The sequence below is a fragment of the Macaca nemestrina genome, chromosome 20 (genome assembly GCF_043159975.1).
Source record: "Macaca nemestrina isolate mMacNem1 chromosome 20, mMacNem.hap1, whole genome shotgun sequence".
Classification (NCBI taxonomy): Eukaryota; Metazoa; Chordata; class Mammalia; order Primates; family Cercopithecidae; genus Macaca; species Macaca nemestrina.
Genome location: NC_092144.1, coordinates 48,936,858 through 48,960,903, shown reverse-complemented (window position 1 = coordinate 48,960,903; position 24,046 = coordinate 48,936,858). Strand labels below are relative to the sequence as shown.

The following is a 24,046-nucleotide window of genomic DNA, read 5'->3' as shown; positions in this document are numbered from 1 at the left end:
ACATGTACCCTAGAACTTAAAGTGTAATACAAAAAAATAAAAAAAATAGTTGTAACCAGCAGAAGTATGGGCTATCGCGCAGAGGATTTGGAAGTCAAAGAAGATCAATCTCTGTGGATCACTGACAGGATTGCTGGAATGCCTGAGAAGGAAATAACATCAACATCTTTATGCACAACTTACTAGGTGGCCAGATGCCCTGAACTGATATTTCTTCCCCAGTTCAGATGAATAACTGGGATATTACTCAAAATCCTGTTGCGTATCTGTTTCAAGGAAAAGAAGTTCCTCTTTCCCTTCTGTGGTAATTTCTTATCAGCCACAGTTCTGGGCAGGGTGTGAGGGTGGTTACCTAGAATGGGGTTTCCAAATCTCCTCAATTGTAACCTCTGACCCTTTTCGTTTCTTCCATGTCCATACCTAGAGTCAAAATCCAAGGAATGCAGTGGGATGACACTATGAATTAATCTTAAGGAAATACCTTATATGCCAACACAACTGTGTGATTGTGCTGATTTATATGAATGGAAACTTGGGGTGTATGCTTGGAAATGAATTGTCAGGGTTCTAGACCAGGGAAAGTGGAATTTATTGTCGGGTCAAGCACGACCAATATTAATGTTAATGCATCCTCATAGCTTAGCTCCAACTTATGAGTGAGAAATCTCACCTTTCTCCAAGAATCTGCAGGAGAACAAGAGCTTCTGAGATTTTGATTCACATGAAAAGAAATAGAGAAACAAGAGGGTATACCTAAAACCCAGGTGTCTGAGAGACAGAGTGCGGGTGGCCCTCACCTGGGGGGATGGGTAAAGAAGACACAAGTGTTTTCTCTAATTCTGTCCCTAGGTCCTGCTAAGGATCAAGGTCTATGCTCTCCCAGAACCTCTGGAGAAGAAAGCAGAGGATTTTCTTTCAAGGCCAAGTGCCTTGCCCCCAGGATCTCCAGCTTTTTACCATTGCACAGGCTAGGAAAATGCACACCTTCCTGGTAGATTCTGCACAGTGGAGAAAAGGCTTCATGAGAAGCATGGAGGCTGGAATTCACACCCCTCATCCTCACTCCATCATCTTTATCTGTACATTTCCCTGGTGACCCCTTCCTCCCCCAGTACCTCCCTCACGGTCATTTCTGCTGCATCACAGACACAGGCCTCCAAACAGGTGTGGTTGTGACTGAGTCTGTTTCTAACACCCCACCCCTTCTCACTCTGTGGGGAAACCTTCCTGGGAGGGGCTTGGAATCAGGAATAAAGCCAGAGGGCAGGGGTGACAGGGACCCTTTAAATTCTGCAACTCAGAGATTCACACAGAAGCCTGGACACAATTCAGAAGAGCAGCCCAGATTGAGGCAACAATGTCACCGTTACCCGTGAGTTGAAAAGGCGTAGCCTTCCATAATCTCAAGTTACGTAAAGAAGAGAAAGAGGGAGATTTTATGAGATGAAAATATCAGCATTTCCAGTGAATGCTTTACTGAGAGTTGTGAGGGTATGGAAGAGAGACCCCGGGGAAATGGTATCTGAGACGGCTGTAGGGTGTGGTGTGTGGAGCCTGGGTTAGCATAACCTTCTGTGCGTGTGTGATAGTGTCTGATAGGGTGAACTCTGCACAAATGATGTGACTTTAAGTAGGAGGTGGATGGGTCTGTGAGTATAAGGGGATAACTGTGCTTTGTTTTCATGACTGTGATGTGAGTGTGTGTGTGAGCCCTGCCAGACCAGTGCATGGGCATCTTTATATGCATGGTGAGCAGTGATGCATGACTCAGTGAGCGGCATGGCTCTGTGTGACTGTGGGTGTGTGTGCTGGGATGTGACTGGGTATTAAACTGGGAACATGCATTGGCCTTTCATTCATGTGAAGGTTCCTCCCCACACAGAAATGCCTCTGATGAAGCAGCTGTGCACCTTCCCATGTGTGTTAATGTGGATCTCAGGTGGCAGAGCTGTTGGGGATCTTGGGAACCATGAGTTATTGAGGACTCATCTCTGAGCATGCGTAAGAGCAGAATGCATGAATCCTCAGGCGCCTCTTCCCAAGCAGAGTGGGAAAGAGAAGCAGGCTATGGGGCCCATGGTTCCTCAAGTGGGGTCTGCACAGTGACCACTGGCTCCTGCTCCCAGGCTCAACTTCCCTGTCTCCACCTCCTGCTGTTCCTCCCATTGTGTGCCAGGACGATGAGCAGATCCTGATTCGCTAGGGAAGGACATTGAGAGACTTGGGTTCAAAGATAGAATCACCCAAAACAAGAAAGTAACATGTTTGACTTCAGTTCAGGCAGAGCTTCCAATGGACATTCATCAAGTTTGCTAAGGCCTGTAATCACAGCACTTTGGGAGGCCAAGAGGGGAGGATCACTTGAGGCTGGGAGTTGGAGACCAGTCGGGGAAACACAGCGAGATTCCATCTTTCCAAAATTAAAAAATTTGCCAGGCATGGTGGTGCATGTCTGTAGTCATAGGTGTCTGGGGGCTGGTTGATATGAGAGGATCACTGAGGCCCAGGCGTTCAAGACTGCAGGGAGCTGTGATGGTGCCATTGCATTCCAGCCTGGACGACAGTGTGAGACCCTATCTCAAAAAGGAAAAACGTCATTCACTTATCGATTCCTTCCAATTGCTTCCCCAACTCATACTTTTCATGTGTGCAAGTACTGGGGCCGTGCTCTCAGCAATGTGTGTCCCTTCTGGGAAGGACATCCATTGCCCTTGATGGTTGTGATGCATGTGCCTCCCACACAGAGGGGTTTCCTGTTCTTTTATCATTTCTCTCTCTCTTTCAACGAGTGTTGTTTCTCATGGAGTGACTCTCTGCTGTTACATCCTCCAGTCTTGTTTTCAGTTTCAGAGTTGAAACTGATCACAGGTCAGTGTTCCATAAGGACCCTCCCCATTCTGCCAGGTCATAACCAACAAGCCCTATACATACCAGGGATTAGGCTAAAGATTTTACATGTATTAATTCCTGAATTACTGAAAACACCTTGCAAAGTAGGAGATTTTGATAATCCCCCTTGTACTCGGGACACTGAGGTAGGGAGCATTTAAGTAATGAATCTAAGGTTGCATTGCTGGCTGGGTAGAGTGGCTACCCCTGTAATCCAGCAGTTTGGGAGGCTGAGGCAGGAGGATCCCTTGAGCCCAGGTGATCCAGACCAGCCTGCACAGCATCATGAAACCCCGACTCTCCAAAAACGTAAAAAATTAGCCGGATGTGTGGTGTGCACCTGTAGCCCCAGCTACTCAGGGGCCTGAGGTGAGAAGATCCCTTGAGCCTGAGGAATTGAAGCTGAAGTGAGCCCTGATCACCCCACTGCACTCCAGCCTGGGGGGTAAAATGAGACCCTGTCTCGACAAACAAGCAAACAAAAAGTTTAAAAAACAGTTAACTTCCCACTGCTAATAAGAGGCAGAATCAAGGATGGAATCAAGGCAGCCCAGTTTCTGAAACTCTGCCTTTTTTTTTTTTTCTCCCTGTTGGCCAGTCTGGAGTGCAGTGGTGTGATCTCGGCTCACTGCAACCTCCACCTCCCAGGTTCAAGTGATTCTCCTGCCTCAGCCTTGCAAGTAGCTGGGATTATAGGCGTCCGCCACCACGCCCAACTAATTTTTGTACTTTTAGTAAAGGCGTGGTTTCACCTTGTTGGTCAGGCTGGTCTTGAACTCCTGACCTTGTTATCTGCCCACCTCGGCCTCCCAAAATGCTAGGATTACAGGCATGCGCCACCGCGCCCAGCCCGAAACTCTGCTCTTAACTAGGATCCCCCGTTTCTTCAGGAATATTGGGCCCTGACAGTGCTAGAATGGAAAAAGTGAGGCTCAGAATCTGCCCTTTGATCTCCAACCTTCTGCACCCTGGGAATCTGTTACAGGAGAGGAGGCCACACTTGCCCATGCCCCTCTCATCCACTCTCAATCCCCTGGCAGGTGCCACACACACGGCCTGTGTCCTTGTCCACTGGTTCTTGCGTGACAATCAAAGGAACACCAATCCTCCCTTTCATGTGAGTACTCCATGGTCCATGGCAGAGGGATGGAGGAGAAGGGAAAACATTTGCTCAGGAGGTCACCTCATGTGTGAGTGATGTGGAAATGTCTAGTTGGCAGGATGGAGGCACCATGTAAATGCAGGTCCTGGAGAACCTCCTGCACCAGGCATGGGAACTGCAGTTCCTGCACGATGGGCCACTCTTGGACTCTAGGAAAGAAGAAAACTCAGTGGTTGGAGATGTGGCTCTTTTTTTTTTTTTTTTTTTTTTAATCAAGGGGCATAGGATTTTCAGGGAGTGAACAAGTCACAGACTCGAGTCAGTGATTATGGCTCAGTTTCCATGCAGGGATGAAAGACAGGGCATCTCACCCCACAGGACAGGAAGGGCTGAAACAGCCTCACAGGGTTGAGGTCGCAGTGTGAGCACCAAGACTTCACTCCACCTAAGGAAAGAGGGAAGGGATTTGTGTGTGTGTCCTTTGTGTGCCCACAAAGGGAGGGACCTGCCGAACACACTGTGTGCTCTGCCCTCAGCAATGACCCACAGCTGCAGGTGGATTTCCACACCGAGACGTGTGAGAAGTCAGACATTGCCTTCCACTTCCGAGTGTACTTTGGCCATTTTGTGGTCATGAACAGCCGTGAGTGTGGGTCCTGGAAGTGTGAGATGAGATGCAACAATGTGCCCTTTGAGGATGGCAAACCGTTTGAGCTGTGCATCTCCGTGTTGGACAATGAATACCAGGTGAGTACCCCAGGAGCTCCCAGCACCCAGACTCTGTGGGATCCCAGGGCAGGAGGCAGCCCTCCCTCAGCTTGCCCCACAAGACACTCAGGGCACATCTTCCATAACAACTCTTGCCCCAGGCTTTTCATCACACAGCACCCTCTGCTTGCACTGCCACCCTCATCTCTTTTCCCTCAATGGCCACAGTCAAGGTCCGCTCATCTGCCATTTCTCCCAAGGTGAAGAATCTCTTCCGTCTTCACCCATAGCTCTCATTTCTATGTGTGCTGTTATTTACATTTTCATGTGGCTAAGTGGATAAAATGTCATATGACTAAAATTGTTTTAGTCAGTCAAAAATTAGGTCTTCCTCTCACTCCTGAACCCCAATCTTCAGAGCAATATTACTACCTCTCTATTCTCCTTCTATACACAGTGCATGCTTATGGAAGCATGTGTATCTATATATGTGTGTGTCTATGAATACATGCTTTCATTTATTTTTAAACAAATGCTGGCATAAGTTTCTCTACACATTACTCTTTAGAAACTAGAATTGATTTGTGCTCAAAGAGTAGATCTTGAAGAAGTCATCTATCCATGGTGCTGCCTCATTTTTGAAAGAGTGCATGATATCCCCCTAGAAGGATTTCCAAAACTTGCTCAACTTGACCCTTTACATGACCATTGAAGTTGTTTCCAATATTATGTGCCCACAAATGCTGCCACATTAAGCTTTCTAATCAACCTTCTTGCCATTATGCACCTCCCAATGCTTATACTGGAAGATAATTACAGAGAAATGGAATAGTTGGTTCAAAATTGTGTGCATTTTAAATTGGAGAATGCAACTTAAAAAGATGACTTCCTGTATAGCCTCAGTAGTAAAGAACGTGAACAAACTTTCTGACTTTTAAAACCCAAAAATCCTTTGGGTAGGTCAAAAGAGGCACATTTTATTCAGATTTAAGTCAGAGATGTTTTCCTATGTGTATAAGCTGTTAAAGGTCACATCCTATGTATTGCAACACTCGTCCAGTTCCACCTCTCTGAGAACACTTGAGTTTCATTCTCTGCCACCACCAGCCCATATACGGGTAACTCCTAAGAGGAACTGGGTCATCAGCAATGAAGGGCAGTCATAGATTGTGAAGGTGAACAGCATGCATTCAGTGAACATTGTCGAGCATGAACCCCATGCACGGCCCAGTGCAAGTTGCAGGGATTCAAGTTCATGGGACACTGTCCCTGGCCATGGAGATCATCCGGGTTAGAGGAGAGGCCGAGCAAACGTGGACTGTGTGACTCAGTGGTAGAACCTACTGGAGAAATGAGAGGAAGCACTGAAAATAAAGGAGAAAACTGTCTGAAATAGACACAGAAGGAGTCTGTAAAAAGAAGCCTGTCTACTGGCTTCTCGTTTCCAATTAGGCATTTTCTGTTTGGATGCTGTAGGTTCCAGGGCAGTCTGGAGAGGAGGCTGAAAGCTTGTTTTGTAAAATATTGCCTTTCTGATGCATTTTTACTCTTGTAGGTAAGTGTCAATGGCCAGCACTGTTACAGCTTTCCTCATCGCTTCCCGCCATGCTATGTGAAAATGGTGCAAGTGTGTAGAGATATCTCCCTGACTTCGATGTGTGTCTGCAATTGAAGGCGATAGCCAGACTCCTCATTGTGCCAGAAATCCCTGTTTCTACATGATCACGGGATTCCCAGAGCCAGCTAACAGCATGATCCCTCCTCACTTCAACCCTTACACTTGCTCATTAAAACTTCACCACACTTCACAAAATTTGGTTCTTGCTTTCAAGGGGAAAAAGAGGTAGTGGTCATCACGAAGAGGGCCTGGGGGATTTTACGGGTGGTGGGAAGAAATAAAATAAAATAAATCTTCCTGGGGCACAAATAGTGAGTAACAAGGCCACTGAAAAGTCTGAGAACACATTAGGAGTAACACTCTTCAATAGCATGGAGTTTATGTCAGACACTCTGAACCAAAATCCCTACCCAATTTCAGATGAGTCACTGCACTGAAATGTCCTGTAGTTGTTTCCAGCCACACAGGGATAAGCAATGGGATTGGGGGCTTGAGCCATAACAGGGTGAGTGGGACTGTGTCTGAGTTGATCAGGGCTGAGTATGAACTTCACTGTCTACACTGAAAACAGAGGGGAGGGAACACTTCAGGGATCCCATTTTCCCACCTGCACCCAAAATCTCACCTGTCCCTCCACTTAACCAGGAAAAAAGCCCAGAAGAAAATCACCTGAGAAGAAACTCATGTGCTGTCCCCACTCAGTTCAGGAACAAAGGATATGCAATATTATTTCTGGAAATGTGGAGCACAGATGTACTGATTTGTTCATTTACAGAGTGCTCATGGATGATCATGCCCTTTCCCATCCTCCCTGCAGACTGAGAAAGGGAAGTCATTTCACAGAGAAGGACGTGTAGCCTGCAGCAGTGGACATGACAGTCGATACTTAGCAGAGTGTAAGTCTTGGTCAGAGATGGAAGCAAGAAAGCCTTTCATCAGGGCACACAATGCTGGCCCTCACTGATAGTCTTTCCTTTAGCCCTGATTCATCTCCACCCACAGACACAAAGTTAGGAAACCTCCATTGCCACCCTCTAAAGTGCCCCCACTGCCTCCCCTCCCCTGGCAGGAGCCCAGTCATTGATCTTAGAAGACCCCTACTGATATCCTAGTCCTCTCCTAAACTCTTTTTCTTCCTGGAGTGTTTTCTTTGGGAAGAATTCTGGACTAGCTCCCTCCATCTGAGATGCTCTAATTACTTTAATCTTCAGAGGGTCTTGATCCCTGGCTTCCCTGTAAGTCTCTGCGTCCATTCTGTACATTTATTTCCATTCACCATTCAGAAAGGAAGACATCTATCTGCTTCACGTTGCATGGAGTCCATGATCTTTCTGGGGACTCTCCTGGAATAAAGAAATGATCAGTATGAGGAGACTGGGACAATTCCATGTGGAAGGCAATGTTTGCAATAGCCTCAAGCTGGAAGCCACCCAATGTCCATCAAGAGTAAAATTCCTGAGTATTCAGTTTTCATAAAACTTCTCTACTCTTCTTTTATAGCTAGTCTATGCTTATGGACGCATGTAAATACACACACATATTCTTTCATTTCTTTTTAAACAAATGCTGATATAGATTCCTTTACACATACACTTTAGAAAAACACAGGTTTTTGTACTCAAAGTATGTATCTTGGAGAAATCATCTATCCATGGTGCTGCCTCATTTTTTAAGGATTGCATAATATTCCCATTGAAAAATTACCAAAATTTGTTGAATTTGATTCTTTACAAGAGCATTGAAGGTGTTTCCAGTGTTTTGTTTGTTTGTTTGTTTGTTTTAATTATTATACTTTAAGTTCTGGGGTACATGTGCAGAACGTGCATGTTTGTTCCATAGGTATACACGTGCCATGGTGGTTTGCTGCACCCATCAACCCGTCATCTACATTAGGTATTTCTCCTAATGTTACCCCTCCCCTAGCCCCCACATCCTGACAGCACCCAGTGTGTGGTATCCACCTCCCTGTGTCCATGTGTTCTCATTGTTCAACTACCACTTATGAGTGAGAACATGCGGTGTTTGGTTTTCTGTTCTTGTGATAGTTTGCTGAAAATGATGGTTTCCAGCTTCATCAATGTCCCTGCAAAGGATCTGAACTCATCCTTTTTTATGGCTGCATAGTATTCCATGGTGAATATGTGCCACATTTTTTCATCCAGTCTATCATTGATGGACACTTGGGTTAGTTCCAAGTCTTTGCTATTGTGAACAGTGCTGCAGTAAACATACATGTGCATGCATCTTTATAGTAGAATGATTTATAATCCTTTGAGTACATACCCAGCAATGGGATTGCTGGGCAAATAGTATTTCTAGTTCTAGATCCTCGATGAATTGCCACACTGTGTTCCACAATGGCTGAACTAATTTACACTCCCACCAACAGTGTAAAAGCATTCCTATTTCTCCACAACTTCTGCTGCATTTGTTGTTTCCTGACGTTTTAATGACCGCCATTCTAACTGGCATGAGATGGTATCTCAGTGTGGTTTTGATTTGCGTTTCTCTAATGACCAGCAATGATGTGCTGTTTTTCATACATTTGTTGGCTGCATGAATGTCTTCTTTTGAGACATGTCTGTTCATATCCTTTGCCCACTTTTTGATGAGGTTGTTTGTTTTTTTCTTGTAAATCTGTTTAAGTTCTTTGTAGATTCTGGATATTAGCCCTTTGTCAGATGGATAGATTGCAAAAATTTTCTCCCATTCTCTAGGTTGCCTATTCACTCTTATGGTAGTTTCTTTTGCTGTGCAGAAGCTCTTTAGTTTAATCAGATCCCATTTTTCTATTTTGGCTTTCATTGTCATTGCTTTTGGTGTTTTAATCATGAAGTCTTTGCCTATGCCTATATCCTGAATGGTATTATGGTATTGCCTAGGTTTTCTTCTAGGGTTTTACGGTTTTAGGTCTTACGCTTTTTTTTTTTTTCCCCCAAGATGGAGTCTCGCTCTGTCGCCAGACTGGAGTGCAGTGGCACGATCTCGGCTCACTGCAAACTCTGCCTCCCAGGTTCAAGGAATTCTCCTGCCTCAGCCTCCCGAGTAGCTGGGACTATAGGCACATACCACCACACCCAGCTAATTTTTTTTTTTTTTTTTTTTTTTTTTGTATTTTTAGTAGAGATGGTGTTTCACCATGTTGGCCAGGATGGTCTCAATCTCTTGACCTTGTGATCCTCCCACTTTGGCCTCCCAAAGTGCTGGGATTACAGGTGTGAGTCACTGTGCCTGGCCTAGGTCTTACGTTTAAGTCGTTAATCCATCTTGAGTTAATTTGTGTATAAGGTGTAAGGAAGGGATCCAGTTTCAGCTTTCTGCATATGGCTAGTCAGTTTTCCCAACACTATTTACTAAATAGGGAATCCTTTCCCCATTGCTTGTTTTTGTCAAGTTTGTCAAAGATCAAATGGTTGTAGATGTGTGGTATTATTTCTGAGGACTCTATTCTGTTCCATTGGTCTATATATCTGTTTTGGTACCAATACCATGCTGTTTTTATTACTGTCGCCTTGTAGTATAGTATAGTTTGAAGTCAGGTAGCGTGATGCCTCCGGCTTTGTTCTTTTTGCTTAGGATTGTCTTGGTTATGTGGGCTCTTTTTTGGTTCCATATGAAATTTTAAGTAGTTTTTTCCCCAATTCTGTGAAGAAAGTCAATGGTAGCTTGATAGAGATAGCATTGAATCTGTAAATTATTTTGGGCAGTACGACCATTTTCACAATATTGATTCTTCCTATCCATGAGCATCAAATGGATTTGTTTGTGTCCTCTCTTATTTCCTTGAGCAGTGGTTTGTAGTTCTCCTTGAAGAGGTCCTTCACATCCCTTGTAAGTTTTATTCCTAGGTATTTTATTCTCATTGTAGCAATTGTGAATGGGAGTTCACTCATGATTTGGCTGCCTGTTTGTCTGTTATTGGTGTATAGAAATGCTTGTGATTTCTGCACATTCATTTTGTATCCTAAGACTTTGCTGAAGTTTCTTATCAGCTTAAGGAGATTTTGGACTGAGATGATGGGGTTTTCCAAATACACAACTATGTAATCTGCAAGCAGAGGCAATTTGACTTCCTCTTTTCCTAATTGAATACCCTTTATTTCTTTCTTTTGCCTGATTGCTCTGGCCAGAACTTCCAATACTATGTTGAATATAAGTGGTGAGAAAGGGCATCCCTGTCTTGTGCCAGTTTTCAAAGGGAATGCTTCCAGTTTTTGCCCATTCAGTATGATGTTGGCTGTGGGTTTGTCATAAATAGCTCTTATTATATTGAGATTCCATCAATACCTAGTTTATGGAGAATTTTTAGCATGAAGGGCTGTTGAATTTTTTTTGAAGGCCTTTTCTGCATCTATTGAGGTAATTATGTGTTTTTTTTCATTGGTTCTGTTTATGTGATGGATTAGACCTATTGATTTGAATATGTTGAATCATTGCATCCCAGGGGTGAAGCTGACTTGATCATGGTGGATAAGCTTTTTGATGTGCTGCTGGATTCGGTTTGCAGTATTTTATTGAGGATTTTTGCATCTATGTTCATCAGGGATACTGTCCTGAAATTTTCTTTTTGTGTTGTTTCTGCCAGGTTTTGGTATCAGGATGATGCTGTCCTCATAAAATGAGTTAGGGAGGATTCCCTCTTTTTCTATTGTCTGGAATAGTTTTAGAAGGACTGGCACCAGCTCCTCCTTGTGACTCTGGTACCATTCAGCTGTGAATCCGTCTGGTCCCGGACTTTTTTTGGTTGGTAGGCTATTAATTATTGTCTCAAATTCAGAATTTGTTATTGGTCTATTCAGTGATTCAACTTCTTCTTGGTTTAGTCTTTGGGTCGTGTATGTGTCGAGGAACTTATCCATTTCTTCTAGATTTTCTAGTTTATTTGGGTAGAGGTGTTTACAGTATTCTCTGAAGGTAGTTTGTATTTTCTGTGGGATGAGTGACGATATCCCCTTTAATATTTTTTTATTATGTCTATTTAGTTCTTCTCCCTTTTCTTCTTTATTAATCTGGCTAGTGATCTATCTATTTTGTTGATTTTTCAAAAATCCGGCTCCTGGATTTGTTGATTTTTTTGAAGGGTTTTGTTTGTTTGTTTTTTGTTTTGTTTCTTTGTCTCCTTCAGTTCTGCTCTGATCTTAGTTATTTCTTATCTTCTGCTGGGTTTTGAATTTGTTTGCTCTTGCTTTTCTAGTTCTTTTAATTGTGATGCTCAGATGTCAATTCTAGATCTTTCCTGCTTTCTTTTGCAGGCATTTAGTGCTATAAATTTCCCTGTATACACTGTTTTAAATGTGTCCCAGAGATTCTGGTACATTGTTTCTTTGTTCTCATTGGTTTCAAAGAACATCTATATTTTTGACTTTATTTCATTATTTACCCAGCAGTCGTTCAGGAGTAGGCTATTCAGTTTCCATGTAATTGTGTGGTTTTGAGTGGGTTTCTTTTTTTTGTTTGTTTGTTTGTTTTTTTGAGACGGAGTCTCGCTCTGTCGCCCAGGCTGGAGTGCAGTGGCCGGATCTCAGCTCACTGCAAGCTCCGCATCCCGGGTTCACGCCATTCTCCTGCCTCAGCCTCCTGAGTAGCTGGGACTACAGGCGCCCGCCATCTTGCCCAGCTAGTTTTTTGTATTTTTTAGTAGAGACGGGGTTTCACTGTGCTAGCCAGGATGGTCTCCATCTCCTGACTTCGTGATCCACCCGTCTCGGCTTCCCAAAGTGCTGGGATTACAGGCTTGAGCCACCGCGCCCGGCCTTGAGTGAGTTTCTTAATCCTGAGTTCTAATTTGATTGCACTGTCATCTGAGAGACTGTTTGTTATGATTTCCATTCTTTTGCATTTGCTGAGGAGTGTTTTACTTCCAATTATATAGTCAATTTTAGAATAAGTGCAATGTGATGCTGAGAAGAATGTATATTCTGTTGATTTGGGTTGGTGAGTTCTGTAGATGTCTATTAGGTCCTCTTGGTCTAGAGCTGAGTTCAAATCCTGAATATCCTTGTTAATTTTCTGTCTCGTTGATCTGTCTAGTGTTGACAGTGCAGTGTTAAAGTCTCCCACTATTATTGTGTGTGAGTCTATGTCTCTTTGTAGGTCTCTAAGAACTTGCTTTATGAATCTGGCTGCTCCTGTATTGGGTGCACATATAATTAGGATAGTTAACTCTTCTTGTTGCATTTATCCCTTTACCATTATGTAGTGGCCTTCTTTGTCTCTTTTGATATTTGTTGGTTTAAAGTCTGTATTATCAGAGACTGGGATTGGAACCCCTGATTTTTTTTTTTTTTTTTTTTTTTTTTTTTTTTTTTTTTGCTTTCCTTTGCTTTGGCTATTCCTCCATTCCTTTATTTTGTCTTTGCATGTGAGGTGGGTCTCCTGAATGCAGCACACCAATTAGTGTTGACTCTTTATCCAATTTGCCAGTCTGTTTCTTTTAATTGGATCATTTAGCCCATTTTCGTTTAAGGTTAGTATTGTTATGTATGAATTTGATCCCTTCATTATGATGCTAGCGGGTTCTTTTGCCCGTTAGTTGATGCAGTTTCTTCATAGTGTCGATAGCCTTTATAATTTGGTATGTTTTTGCAGTTGCTCGTACTGGTTGTTCTTTTCCATGTTTAGTGTGTCCTTCAGGAGCTCTTGTAAGGCAGGCCAGGTAGTGACAAAATCTCTCAGCATTTGCTTGTCTGTAAAGAATTTTATTTCTCCTTTGCTTATGAAGCTAAATTTGGCTGGATATGAAATTCTGGGTTGAAAATTATTTTCTGTAAGAATGTTGGATATTGTCCCATGCTCTCTTCTGGCTTGTAGGGTTTCTGCAGAGAGATCTGCTGTTAGTCTGATGGGCTTCCCTTTGTGAGTAACTCGACCTTTCTTTCTGGCTGCCCTTAACATTTTTTTGTTTATTTTAACCTTGGTGAATCTGACGATTATGTGTCTTGGGTTTGCTCTTCTCAAGGGGCATCTTTGTGGTGTTCTCTGTATTTCCTGAATTTGAATGTTGGCCTGCCTTCCTAGGTTGGGGAAGTTCTCCTGGATAATATCCTGAAGAGTGTTTTCCAACTTGGTTCCATTCTCTCCATCACTTTCAGGTACAACAATCAAACGTATATTTGGTCTTTTCACATAGTCTCATATTTCTTGGAGGCTTTGTTCATATATTTTCATTCTTTTTTCTCCAATCTTGTCTTTTCACTTTACATCATTGAGTTGACCTTTAATCTCTGATATCCTTTCTTTCACTTGATTGATTCAGCTATTGATACTTGTGTATGCTTCATGAAGTTCTCGTGCTGTGTTTTTCAGCTCCATCAGGTCATTTATGTTCTTCTCTAAACTGGTTATTCTAGTTAGCAATTTGTCCAAACTTTTTTCAAGGTTCTTAGCTTCCTTGCATTGGGTTAGAGCATGCTCCTTTAACTCAGAGGCATTTGTTATTACCCGCCTTCTGAAGCTTACTTCAGTCAATTCATCAAACTCATTCTCCATCCAGTTTCGTTCCCTTGCTGGCGAGGAGTTGTGATCCTTTGGAGGAGAAGAATAATTCTGGTTTTTGGAATTTTCAGCCTTTTTGCGCTGGTTTCTCTCCATCTTCGTGGATTTATCTACCTTTGGTCTTTGATGTTGGTGACCTTCAGATGGCGTCTCTGAGTAGACGTCCTTTTTGTTGATGTTGCTACTATTCCTTTCTGTTTGTCAGTTTTACTTCTGACAGTCAGGCCTCTCTTCTGCAGGTCTGCTGGAGTTTGCTGGAGGTCCATTCCAGACCCTGTTTGCCTGGAGATCACTGGCAGAAGTTGCAGGACACGAATGATTGCTGCCTGTTCCTTCCGCTGGAAGCTTCGTCCCAGAGGGGCACTTGCCAGATGCCAGCAACAGCTCTCCTGTATGAAGTATCTGTTGGCCCCTTCTGGGAGGTGTCTCCCAATCAGGATACACGGGAGTCAGGGACCCACTTGAGGAGGCATCCTGTCGCTCATCAGAGCTTAAATGCTGTGCTGGGAGATCCGCTGCTCTCTTATGAGCTGTCAGGCACGAAAGTTTAAGTCCGCTGAAGCCGTGCCCGCAGTCACCCCTTGCCCCAGGTGCCCTGACATAGGGAGATGGGGGTTTTATCTATCAGCCCCTGACTGGGGCTTCTACCTTTTTTTCAGAGATGCCCTGCCCAGAGAGGAGGAAATCTAGAGAGGCAGTCTGGCTGCAGTGTCCTTGCTGAGCTGTGGTGGGCTCCCCTGTTTCAACTTCCTGGCAGCTTTGTTTGCATTGTGAGGGTAAAACTGCCTACTCAAGCCTCAGCAATGGTGGATGCCCCTCTCTCTACCAAGCTTGAGCATCCCAGGTCGACCTCACACTGCTGTGCTAGCAGCGAGGATTTCAAGCCAGAATTTTAGCATGCTGGACTCCACGGGGGTGGGAACTACCAAGCCAGGCACTGGAGGGAATCTCCCAGTCTGCCGGTTGTGAAGACCATGGGCAGAGCACAGTATCTTGGCCAGAGTGCACTGTTCCTCCCAGTACCGTCTCTCATGGTTTCCCTTGGCTAGGAAAGGAAATCTTCCGACCCCTTGCACTTCCCAGGTGAGGCGATCTCCCACCCTGCTTCGGCTAGCCCTCCGTGGGCTGCACCCACTGTCCAAACCGTCCCAATGAGATGAACCGAGTACCTCAGTTGGAAATGCTGAAATCACCCGCCTTCTGTGTTGATCTCGCTGGGAGCTGCAGACTGGAGTTATTTCGATTCGGTTGTCTTGCCAGCAAATCCCAGAAATCCCTGTTTCTACATGAGGATGAGATCTCCAGAGTCTGTTAACAGAATAATCCCTCCTCATTCATTCCCATACACTTGGTCATTAAAAGTTCACCAAATTACCCAGGATTTGGTTCTTGCTTTAAGAAGGGAAAGAGAGATAAAAGGGGGGGCGGAGCAAGATGGCCGAATAGGAGCAGCTCCAGTCTCCAACTCCCAGCGCCAGCGACACAGAAGACCGGTGATTTCTGCATTTTCAACTGAGGTACTGGGTTCATCTCACTGGGGAGTGCCTGACGATCGGTGCTGGTCAGCTGCTGCAGCCCGACCAGCGAGAGCTGAAGCAGGGCGAGGCATTGCCTCACCTGGGAAGCGCAAGGGGGAAGGGAGTCCCTTTTCCTAGCCAGGGGAACTGAGACACACAACACCTGGAAAATCAGGTAACTCCCACCCCAATACTGCGCTTTTTTTTTTTTTTTTTTTGAGATGGAGTCTCGCTCTGTCACCCAGGCTGGAGTGCAGTGGCGGATCTCAGCTCACTGCAAGCTCCGCCTCCCGGGTTCACGCCATTCTCCTGCCTCAGCCTCCTGAGTAGCTGGGACTACAGGCGCCCGCCACCTCGCCCGGCTAGTTTTTTGTATTTTTTAGTAGAGACGGGGTTTCACCGTGTTAACCAGGATGGTCTCGCTCTCCCGACCTCGTGATCCGCCCGTCTGGGCCTCCCAAAGTGCTGGGATTACAGGCTTGAGCCACCGCGCCCGGCCAGTACTGCGCTTTAAGCAAACAGGCACACCAGGAGATCATATCCCACACCTGGCCGGGAGGGTCCCACACCCACGGAGACTCCCTCATTGCTAGCGCAGCAGTCTGTGATCTACCCGCAAGGCAGCAGCGAGGCTGGGGGAGGGGCGCCCGCCTTTGCTGAGGCTTAAGTAGGTAAACAAAGCTGCTGGGAAGCTCGAACTGGGTGGAGCTCACAGCAGCTCAAGGAAACCTGCCTGTCTCTGTAGACTCCACCTCTGGGGACCTGGCACAGTAAACTAAACAAACGCAGCAGACACCTCTGCAGACGCAAACGACTCTGTCTGACAGCTTTGAAGAGAGCAGTGGATCTCCCAACACGGAGGTTGAGATCTGAGAAGGGACAGACTCCCTGCTCAAGTGGGTCCCTGACCCCTGAGTAGCCTAACTGGGAGACATCCCCCACTAGGGGCAGTCTGACACCCCACACCTCACAGGGAGGAGTACACCCCTGAGAGGAAGCTTCCAAAGCAAGAATCAGACAGGTACACTCGCTGTTCAGAAATATTCTATCTTCTGCAGCCTCTGCTGCTGATACCCAGGCAAACAGGGTCTGGAGTGGACCTCAAGCAATCTCCAACAGACCTACAGCTGAGGGTCCTGACTGTTAGAAGGAAAACTATCAAACAGGAAGGACACCTACACCAAAACCCCATCAGTACATCACCATCATCAAAGACCAGAGGCAGATAAAACCACAAAGATGGGGGAAAAGCAGGGCAGAAAAGCTGGAAATTCAAAAAATAAGAGCGCATCTCCCCTGGCAAAGGAGCGCAGCTCATCGCCAGCAACGGATCAAAGCTGGACGGAGAATGACTTTGACGAGATGAGAGAAGAAGGCTTCAGTCCATCAAATTTCTCAGAGCTAAAGGAGGAATTACATACCCAGCGCAAAGAAACTAAAAATCTTGAAAAAAAAGTGGAAGAATTGATGGCTAGAGTAATTAATGCAGAGAAGGTCCTAAACGAAATGAAAGAGATGAAAACCATGACACGAGAAATACGTGACAAATGCACAAGCTTCAGTAACCGACTCAATCAACTGGAAGAAAGAGTATCAGCGATTGAGGATCAAATGAATGAAATGAAGCGAGAAGAGAAACCAAAAGAAAAAAGAAGAAAAAGAAATGAACAAAGCCTGCAAGAAGTATGGGATTATGTAAAAAGACCAAATCTACGTCTGATTGGGGTGCCTGAAAGTGAGGGGGAAAATGGAACCAAGTTGGAAAACACTCTTCAGGATATCATCCAGGAGAACTTCCCCAACCTAGTAGGGCAGGCCAACATTCAAATCCAGGAAATACAGAGAACGCCACAAAGATACTCCTCGAGAAGAGCAACTCCAAGACACATAATTGCCAGATTCACCAAAGTTGAAATGAAGGAAAAAATCTTAAGGGCAGCCAGAGAGAAAGGTCGGGTTACCCACAAAGGGAAGCCCATCAGACTAACAGCAGATCTCTCAGCAGAAACTCTACAAGCCAGAAGAGAGTGGGGGCCAATATTCAACATTCTTAAAGAAAAGAATTTTAAACCCAGAATTTCATATCCAGCCAAACTAAGTTTCATAAGTGAAGGAGAAATAAAATCCTTTACAGATAAGCAAATGCTTAGAGATTTTGTCACCACTAGGCCTGCCTTACAAGAGACCCTGAAGGAAGCACTAAACATGGAAAGGAACAACCGGTACCAGCCATTGCAAAAACATGCCAAAATGTAAAGACCATCGAGGCTAGGAAGAAACTGCATCAACTAACGAGCAAAATAACCAGTTAATATCATAATGGCAGGATCAAGTTCACACATAACAATATTAACCTTAAATGTAAATGGACTAAATGCTCCAATTAAAAGACACAGACTGGCAAACTGGATAAAGAGTCAAGACCCATCAGTCTGCTGTATTCAGGAGACCCATCTCACACGCAGAGACATACATAGGCTCAAAATAAAGGGATGGAGGAAGATTTACCAAGCAAATGGAGAACAAAAAAAAGCAGGGGTTGCAATACTAGTCTCTGATAAAACAGACTTTAAACCATCAAAGATCAAAAGAGACAAAGAAGGCCATTACATAATGGTAAAGGGATCAATTCAACAGGAAGAGCTAATTATCCTAAATATATATGCACCCAATACAGGAGCACCCAGATTCATAAAGCAAGTCCTTAGAGACTTACAAAGAGACTTAGACTCCCATACAATAATAATGGGAGACTTCAACACTCCACTGTCAACATTAGACAGATCAACGAGACAGAAAGTTAACAAGGATATCCAGGAATTGAACTCATCTCTGCAGCAAGCAGACCTAATAGACATCTATAGAACTTTCCACCCCAAATCAACAGAATATACATTCTTCTCAGCACCACATCATACTTACTCCAAAATTGACCACGTAATTGGAAGTAAAGCACTCCTCAGCAAATGTACAAGAACAGAAATTATAACAAACTGTCTTTCAGACCACAGTGCAATCAAACTAGAACTCAGGACTAAGAAACTCAATCAAAACCGCTCAACTACATGGAAACTGAACAACCTGCTCCTGAATGACTACTGGGTACATAATGAAATGAAGGCAGAAATAAAGATGTTCTTTGAAACCAATGAGAACAAAGATACAACATACCAGAATCTCTGGGACACATTTAAAGCAGTGTGTAGAGGGAAATTTATAGCACTAAATGCCCACAAGAGAAAGCAGGAAAGATCTAAAATTGACACTCTAACATCGCAATTAAAAGAACTAGAGAAGCAAGAGCAAACACATTCGAAAGCTAGCAGAAGGCAAGAAATAACTAAGATCAGAGCAGAACTGAAGGAGATAGAGACACAAAAAACCCTCCAAAAAATCAATGAATCCAGGAGTTGGTTTTTTGAAAAGATCAACAAAATTGACAGACCACTAGCCAGACTAATAAAGAAGAAAAGAGAGAAGAATCAAATCGACGCAATTAAAAATGATAAAGGGGATATCACCACCGACCCCACAGAAATACAAACTACCATCAGAGAATACTATAAACACCTCTACGCAAATAAACTGGAAAATCTAGAAGAAACGGATAATTTCCTGGACACTTACACTCTTCCAAGACTAAACCAGGAAGAAGTTGAATCCCTGAATAGACCAATAGCAGGCTCTGAAATTGAGGCAACAATTAATAGCCTACCAACCAAAAAAAGTCCAGGACCAGATGGATTCACAGCTGAATTCTACCAGAGGTACAAGGAGGAGTTGGTACCATTCCTTCTGAAACTATTCCAATCAATAGAAAAAGAGGGAATCCTCCCTAACTCATTTTATGAGGCCAACATCATCCTGATACCAAAGCCTGGCAGAGACACAACAAAAAAAGAGAATTTTAGACCAATATCCCTGATGAACATCGATGCAAAAATCCTCAATAAAATACTGGCAAACCGGATTCAGCAACACATCAAAAAGCTTATCCACCATGATCAAGTGGGCTTCATCCCTGGGATGCAAGGCTGGTTCAACATTCGCAAATCAATAAACATAATCCAGCATATAAACAGAACCAAAGACAAGAACCACATGATTATCTCAATTGATGCAGAAAAGGCTTTTGACAAAATTCAATAGCCCTTCATGCTAAAAACGCTCAATAAATTCGGTATTGATGGAACGTACCTCAAAATAATAAGAGCTATTTATGACAAACCCACAGCCAATATCATACTGAATGGGCAAAAACTGGAAAAATTCCCTTTGAAAACTGGCACAAGACAGGGATGCCCTCTCTCACCACTCCTATTCAACATAGTGTTGGAAGTTCTGGCTAGGGCAATCAGGCAAGAGAAAGAAATCAAGGGTATTCAGTTAGGAAAAGAAGAAGTCAAATTGTCCCTGTTTGCAGATGACATGATTGTATATTTAGAAAACCCCATCATCTCAGCCCAAAATCTCCTTAAGCTGATAAGCAACTTCAGCAAAGTCTCAGGATACAAAATTAATGTGCAAAAATCACAAGCATTCTTATACACCAGTAACAGACAAACAGAGAGCCAAATCAGGAATGAACTTCCATTCACAATTGCTTCAAAGAGAATCAAATACCTAGGAATCCAACTTACAAGGGATGTGAAGGACCTATTCAAGGAGAACTACAAACCACTGCTCAGTGAAATAAAAGAGGACACAAACAAATGGAAGAACATACCATGCTCATGGATAGGAAGAATCAATATCGTGAAAATGGCCATACTGCCCAAGGCAATTTATAGATTCAATGCCATCCCCATCAAGCTACCAATGACTTTCTTCACAGAATTGGAAAAAACTGCTTTAAAGTTCATATGGAACCAAAAAAGAGCCCGCATCTCCAAGACAATCCTAAGTCAAAAGAACAAAGCTGGAGGCATCACGCTACCTGACTTCAAACTATACTACAAGGCTACAGTAACCAAAACAGCACGGTACTGGTACCAAAACAGAGATATAGACCAATGGAACAGAACAGAGTCCTCAGAAATAATACCACACATCTACAGCCATTTGATCTTTGACAAACCTGAGAGAAACAAGAAATGGGGAAAGGATTCCCTATTTAATAAATGGTGCTGGGAAAATTGGCTAGCCGTAAGTAGAAAGCTGAAACTGGATCCTTTCCTTACTCCTTATACGAAAATTAATTCAAGATGGATTAGAGACTTAAATGTTAGACCTAATACCATAAAAATCCTAGAGGAAAACCTAGGTAGTACCGTTCAGGACATAGGCATGGGCAAAGACTTCATGTCTAAAACACCAAAAGCAACGGCAGCAAAAGCCAAAATTGACAAATGGGATCTCATTAAACTAAAGAGCTTCTGCACAGCAAAAGAAACTACCATCAGAGTGAACAGGCAACCTACAGAATGGGAGAACATTTTTGCAATCTACTCATCTGACAAAGGGCTAATATCCAGAACCTACAAAGAACTCAAACAAATTTACAAGAAAAAAACAAACAACCCCATCAAAAAGTGGGCAAAGGATATGAACAGACATTTCTCAAAAGAAGACATTCATACAGCCAACAGACACATGAAAAAATGCTCATCATCACTGGCCATCAGAGAAATGCAAATCAAAACCACAATGAGATACCATCTCACACCAGTTAGAATGGCAATCATTAAAAAGTCAGGAAACAACAGGTGCTGGAGAGGATGTGGAGAAATAGGAACACTTTTACACTGTTGGTGGGATTGTAAACTAGTTCAACCATTATGGAAAACAGTATGGCGATTCCTCAAGGATCTAGAACTAGATGTACCATATGACCCAGCCATCCCATTACTGGGTATATACCCAAAGGATTATAAATTATGCTGCTATAAAGACACATGCACACGTATGTTTATTGCGGCACTATTCACAATAGCAAAGACTTGGAATCAACCCAAATGTCCATCAGTGACAGATTGGATTAAGAAAATGTGGCACATATACACCATGGAATACTATGCAGCCATAAAAAAGGATGAGTTTGAGTCCTTTGTAGGGACTTGGATGCAGCTGGAATCCATCATTCTTAGCAAACTATCACAAGAACAGAAAACCAAACACCGCATGTTCTCACTCATAGGTGGGAACTGAACAATGAGATCACTCGGACTCAGGAAGGGGAACATCACACACCAGGGCCTATCATGGGGAGGGGGGAGGGGGGAGGGATTGCATTGGGAGTTATACCTGATGTAAATGACGAGTTGATGGGTGCAGCACAGCAACATGGCACAAGTATACATATGTAACAAACCTGCACGTTATGCACATGTACCCTACAACTTAAAGTATAATAATAATAAATAAATTAAAAAAAAAAGAAGGGAAAGAGAAAGTAGTCATCAAGGGGGTCTGAGCGATTATTTGGGAAGCATTAAAACATCAAAGAGGAAAAACCTTCCTGTGACTCAAGGAGTGAGTGACGAGGTCCCTGGAATGTCTGAGAAATTAGGAATGGCATCCTCCTATAGCACATAGTTGACATCAGACACTCAACCAAAATTTTTACCCAATCTCAGATGACTCACTGTACTAAAATGTTAGGTATCTGCTTACAGCCACACAGGTATAACTGGTGGCTTTGGGGAGAAACTGTAACTTTAGGACAATCAGGTGGAATTTCTTAATTCTTTACATTGTTCCCTGGATGTTTACTGTGTGTGAACACTGTGCCTTGCTCTATGCAGGCTGCCATGAAGGAACTTTAGAAAAAGATGACAAATTCCTGGTCAGGCATGGTTGCTCATGCCTGTAATCCCAGCACTTTGGGAAACCGAGGTGGGCAGATCACTTGAGGTGAGGAGTGTGAGACCAGCCTGCCCAACACGGCGAAGCCATCTCTACTAATAATACAAAAGTTAGCTGAGAGTGGTGGCTTGCGCCTGTAATTCCAGCTAGTGGGGAGGCTGAGGCATGAGAATCGCTTGAACCCAGCAGGCAGAGGTTGCAGTGAGCCAAGATTGTGCCTCTGCTTTCCAACTTGGGGACAGAGTGAGACTCTGTCTCAAAAAAAAAAAAAAAAAAAGACAAGTTCTCCATGTGAAAATTTCACTCCAAGCAATAGTTAGAGAAACACAGAAGTTTAATGATTTCCCTTCAATGATCCTGATTGTTCTTATTTCTAAACACTTACGATATTTTTCCAATTTATGTGGACACAATTCTGGGATTTCTCTTTGGAAACAAGTGGTTATGGTTTTCAGATCAGAAAATATGTAGTTTATTGTTGGACTAAACACAATTCACACGCATGAACACAGTGAGGAGACTCTGCTTTGCTGCTGTTATGTTTAGACACTGCAGCACAGCAAACCTCCCAACACATATTGGCTGAAAGCAACCATTTATTCTGATCTCTCCCAGCTTTGTACGTTTACTGGACTCATGTGGTTGGTAGATCATGAGGTGGGAGTCACGTTGTTTAAAGGATCTATAGGCTGGGATTCCAGGGGATGCTTTACTCACGTCTGACTCAACACTAGGGCTGGGTTAACACCTGGGGGCTGGCTGGTTATCTCCTTCCCTGACTCACCTCCCCTTTTGTGGCTTCAATTTCCTCAAATCGTGAGAGACTCATGGTTCTCTCGAACTTAATGAATGGTGATTGACATCCACAAATGAATGCCGTCCAAAAGGCTCAAGGAGAAGGTGCAGGGCATTATAGGACCTAGTTTTGAAAGGCTGATAGTGTCACTTCTATGACATTGTATTGATCAAGGTGAGTCACACAGGCAGCCCACATCAAATGAAGATGAATCCACAAACTGTGGTTATTTTGACTTGTGGTCCTGAACAGTCATCCTTGGCAACTATTTCCACTCAGTTCCACACAAACATGTATAAACGTGTATATGGGTTTACACGCTTCCCACATACAAAAAACACTAACCCTGTAAGGAACCACTGGAGGCAATACAATTACAGAAACAGGCTCAGATTGAAATCTAGCATTTTATCATCCAGTGAGGATCTGGTGTCCATGAGATGACTACGAATTATCAGGTGCCCTTTCTCTCATCCTGTGCACTAAAGGGACACATTATTTGCTCTATACAAATGAAACATACGAGACTGAAACAGACATAGGAAAATTCAGTGAACACACCTGTTTTAGAGGGGCAAGATGTAATAAAAGACACCCTTTGCCTCATTGCACTCCTGAAAGCAAGAGGGGTCACCAGCAGCTCTGTTGGAACCACCCATGAAAATTCAGCCAGGGTTCTTGCTCTTGTTGCATCAGTTCAACACAGCAAGGTCTGTTCTGGAAATACTGCCTCAATATGTGCCCCCACTGTTTCTATAAGTATATAAAGGACAAACATTTCATTAAGTTGGAGTAAGATGTCTTCCTTGAATGGACAACCAAGGCATGACCCAGTGAAAGAAACCATATTAACTCTGTACATAAATTAAAAATTCAAACAAACAGACAAGAACAGAAAAGAAAACAGACCACAGTCACGGTCCATATCACTGAGGAAACCAACAAGGCCCCTATTTTCATTTTCTCTGGGAGAGTTTCCCTGCAGCAATTGGCTTCATCCTCCATTCTTAGCTTCTTGGGGCTCCTACAAAGATGGTATAATGACAACCTTTTTCCCTCTACAAGAGCTGTGATTATCTGCTTCATAGTGCAAATGGAGAACCACTTAGGAGAAGATA

At 43.6% G+C, this 24,046-nt stretch overlaps 2 protein-coding genes across 2 annotated transcripts in view; one reads left to right on the top strand and one right to left on the bottom strand.

Moving 5' to 3' along the window:
- Nucleotides 1-24,046, bottom strand: part of LOC105495360 (leucine twenty homeobox) — a 112,375-nt gene that overhangs the window by 53,704 nt on the left and 34,625 nt on the right. The gene's annotated exons all lie outside the window — the stretch shown is intronic.
- LOC105495359 (galactoside-binding soluble lectin 13-like) lies at nt 1,293-6,525 on the top strand. The gene is made up of 4 exons (XM_011764796.2): nt 1,293-1,372; nt 3,930-4,006; nt 4,528-4,738; nt 6,255-6,525. Exons 1-4 carry the CDS (start codon nt 1,358-1,360, stop codon nt 6,369-6,371), a joined length of 420 nt encoding a protein of 139 aa, XP_011763098.1. The 5' UTR covers nt 1,293-1,357; the 3' UTR covers nt 6,372-6,525.

Coding starts and splice junctions, on each gene's coding strand:
- LOC105495359 (XM_011764796.2), top strand. Junction 4,007..4,527: donor ACACCAATCCTCCCTTTCAT/GTGAGTACTCCA, acceptor CTCTGCCCTCAG/CAATGACCCACAGCTGCAGG. Junction 4,739..6,254: donor TGTTGGACAATGAATACCAG/GTGAGTACCCCA, acceptor TTACTCTTGTAG/GTAAGTGTCAATGGCCAGCA.